Below are 3,698 nucleotides of genomic sequence, written 5' to 3' on the forward strand. Positions count from 1 at the left end.
TAACATCTTGTCCTTAATAATTCCATGACTTAAATTTACTTTAAAATCATCTCAAGTCCTAGCTGTAGCCTACTTGTTTTAATGGCTCTAACATGCTCTCATCTTACAGCTGGTAGAGATGATCTAAAACATGTTTCCCAGCATTCTAATAGGAGTTGAAGAAAATGTGAATAAAAGTTGTAAGGTGAAACATCGGAAACCAAACTTCTTAAGAGAGATGAATTTATTGAAAATCCTTTGAAATCAACATCGGAAGACATACTCAATCAGGCGAGGACACACACTCAAAGAAAGTCATAACTTGAGAGAGTTTTACAAGATCAAGGCAGAAAATGACTTTGTTTGCAAAGGCATAATGGAGATTATGAGCCCCGGCTCTCATATCTGAATCTGTGCTGAGTGCAGGCTACAACTGCCTCGAATACATCTCAGACATTACACTGGAGCGGAGACTGGCTGATGTCTCACTGTCGCCCCTGAGGACACTGTTGATCCAAGGCATGTAGGCAGAGAGCTTCATGTAGACAGCGTATTTCTCCCTGGCACAGGCCTTATCGAAGGACAGGATCCCTGCAGCATACACTCTGCCGTCTTTGGGGTCCTGGACTGCCAGGGCACCGCCTGCATCCCCAAAGCACACATTCTCCTGGTACTTGCTGGCTCCAGTACAGAACATGTTGTCGTCTATAGTAGGAGTCTTGCTCAGCACTTGGCCCCTGGGGTTGTACTCTGCTTTACAGAAGCCGTGCGATACCACAGGCAACACCAGGTGTTTCAGTAACTCAGCGGGGGTGAAGTGGACCCCCAAGCCCCAGCCTGTGATGATGCCTTTCTTCTGGGCTGCCTCAGCCAGGTCCTCACCCCTCTCAGGCAGAGGGATGGGCATCACAGCCTCGCTCAGTGTGAATGGCTCCTTCAGCTGAATCAGAGCCAGGTCGTTGTCCCAGTCTGACACGTTCTGGAAGCCTGGGTGCAGAACCACCTAGAAGGGGGAAGCGAATAATTCATAGGACCTCTTTTTGATGATCTACTGTATTTGTGCTCTGACTACCTGTAAGACTGAGAGAGCCCAGTGATGAGAGCCCAGTGATGAGAGCCCAGTGCAGTTCTGCTTGCTGAAAATACTGAATTGTCGGAATATTGTTTGAAAGAGATGGTAATGGGCATACTAGCTCACCTTTTCAACAGCAACTTCTTTGGAAGCATTGGCTTGGGAGCGTCGCGTGATGCCTAGGTACACCTTGGGGATGATTGGTTCTTTCCCCTGGGTGTCCTGCCTACTCTTCCTGACAAACAAGTTCCTGCCAGCGGTCAGGACCCAGCGGTCAGAGATTAGAGCTCCCCCAGCGAAGCCCCCGTTCATGATGTTTTCACTCAGGTAGACCATGGCCTGCCAGGGGACATGAGGGGCCAGGGTGCCCCCAACCATACGCCTGAAGCGCAGGTCTGGGCAAGAAACACAACAACATTATTTGTATACAATCTATACAATCTCTATATATTTAAAACACTCCCATCTCCCTCGCACCACCTAGCACATACTGCTGTGCAACTCAAACACAACTGTAAAAGATTATTGCAGAAAAATAAAATGTGCCTCAATACAATTCCAGCCTTAGTTTCAGTTTGCTAAAATCAGCACTATTCACTTGAATACACACAGCATTTGGTAATAGCTTTGTGGAACCTTGACCTGACAGAAGCTCAGTAAATTAATTAATCATCTACTATTATCTGAAAAAATAAGTGTTGTCATGACTTGAGCCAGACAAGGCTAGCTTTCACAGAATTACCTTGGGGGTCACAATACGCAGAAACCTAAATGAGGATGGAATTAGTGTCGTTTCTCTTCTCAAACATTTTCCTTGAAACGCTTGATGAGAGGTGGATTTTTCGAGGAATTTTACTTTTAAAGGCTTTCATGGTCTGTAGATTTTCCTAATGACATATCTTACCATTCAGCTTGGAGGAAGTTGAGACTGAGGATCTGTCCTTCCTTTCCTCCCTGCTTGCCTTCTCTTTGATCCCTGTCATCTCATGTGTGTCGCTGCTGAATCGATTTTTAAGATAATCGGGATAATAGCTGTGAGCCGTGAGACTTAACAAGGTTCTCACTTGAAAGTGATGGTGACATCCTCATTTTGGCCACAGCTACTGTATTCTCTTCCTCTTACAGAGGCCAACAGGCTGAATAGGAACAGCTTGTGTCTGCTAAGCTCAGAGTAGCCTGAGGGGAGCCAATAGTGAAGATTGGCTTCAGAACATCAGATTAGAGTGACAGTGTAATTGAAATGTGAGTGATATCCTTACACGAACCAGTCAGAATGTGCCAGCAAATATAACATGTTTTGGAAATACAAGATTTGCACTTGAATGTCCAATATTTTTGTGCGATATTCTGCATCAATGGAGTAACTTTAACATAACCTTAACATAGACATGGGATAAGAAAGGGTGTCAATGCTCCTTGATCTTGTTTTTGTTTGAAAGCGTTTCCTCTCTCCATTCAGAACATTTAATCCCTCTCCCTTTGTTGACATTTCAATCTAAATCAGAAGAAGTAAACCTGTCTTGGCATAAAGCAGGGAATGGGTTATGTGTCGGTTAGATAGATAGTTACCTGAATCGCCTGAGATCTCATCAATTGCATGTGATTCTTGGGTTTTGATTTTGATTCTGACCTGAGCCAGACAGACACAGGAGGCTGCGATGAGCACTGCCAGGGATGACCTGTGGACAGAAGGAACACATGAGTACAGTACACACACACAGAGCCAACTGACAGACAGAGCCCAAACACTCACCAGTACCACAGCTAACGGTTCCTTTACTTAGGGCTTCTTCGGGGCTTGCATGTTTATCTATATTTAGAGCAGTTTGAATGTTTTTTGAAAGATTTAAGTAGCTGCATTTCCCTGCCATATTACAAAGATCCTTTGTCCAAAGACATTTCAGAGATTAATTTGGATTGGTACTGCATAGACAACAATTGCCAGGCAACTAGGGTTTCGTTGAGGAAAGAATATGAAAGGTATAACATACCACATTTTGATGGAAATATCAGTATATCAGTTTGTATGTTGAGCTGTGTCTCCTCTGTAAAGACAATGTACTTGAGAAGTTATGGGACCAATTCCTTATATCTGCTGAGGAGAGAACTCGCCCCCTGTCTGCCCACCCCTGGGAATGTTGCTGGACACAGCTTCAGATCTGATTCCTGAAAATCAGAGAGATTGCAAAATCTCTGTTCTTGCCAACCCATTATTGGGATCATGTCTAAACCCTAAACCTGGCCCCATCTGGAGCTCAGCCAGAGCCCACTAGTATCCGAAAAGACCATCTGAGGGATAAATCATTTCATAGGGTATGAATTATGAAACCAGAACAGGACACAGCACATCTATAATTTCTGTGTCAGTTTGGTCTATTGCTAGGAAAGGAGGTGGATATAAATGCCGCATCAGAGTGTGTTATTTTAAAAATGTGGTACCATCAGAATCCCCAAAACGTTTTCTTGATTATGTTATTTGGAAAACCCCAATGAAAAAGTTGTTGTTGACTCACATTTGCTGTTTATGACTCACTTTGGTAACACTTTACTTGACATCCAGCGTCATAACACGTTATGAAACAGATATAACCAGGTTATAATATGGTCATAACCTGTTATAATATGGTCATAACCTGTTATAATATGG

The 3,698-nt window shown here is 43.6% G+C and overlaps 1 protein-coding gene across 2 annotated transcripts; it reads right to left on the reverse strand.

Annotated features, from left to right (window-relative positions):
* Nucleotides 1-205: 205 nt before the first annotated feature.
* Nucleotides 206-3,183, reverse strand: hp (haptoglobin). 2 transcript variants are annotated; one of them, XM_020489145.2, is made up of 4 exons: nucleotides 3,043-3,183; nucleotides 2,621-2,730; nucleotides 1,178-1,446; nucleotides 206-982 (listed from the first exon to the last, which is right to left on the reverse strand). In XM_020489145.2, the coding sequence occupies exons 1-4, from the start codon at nucleotides 3,045-3,047 to the stop codon at nucleotides 407-409; spliced, it is 960 nt and encodes a 319-aa protein (XP_020344734.1). In that variant the 5' UTR covers nucleotides 3,048-3,183; the 3' UTR covers nucleotides 206-406. The 2 variants fall into 2 exon arrangements, with proteins under 2 accessions (XP_020344734.1, XP_031686646.1); XM_031830786.1 differs by having other exon boundaries at nucleotides 2,805-3,162.
* Between the last annotated feature and the right edge of the window lie 515 nt (nucleotides 3,184-3,698).

The sequence above is a fragment of the Oncorhynchus kisutch genome, linkage group LG8 (genome assembly GCF_002021735.2).
Source record: "Oncorhynchus kisutch isolate 150728-3 linkage group LG8, Okis_V2, whole genome shotgun sequence".
NCBI classification, from domain to species: Eukaryota; Metazoa; Chordata; class Actinopteri; order Salmoniformes; family Salmonidae; genus Oncorhynchus; species Oncorhynchus kisutch.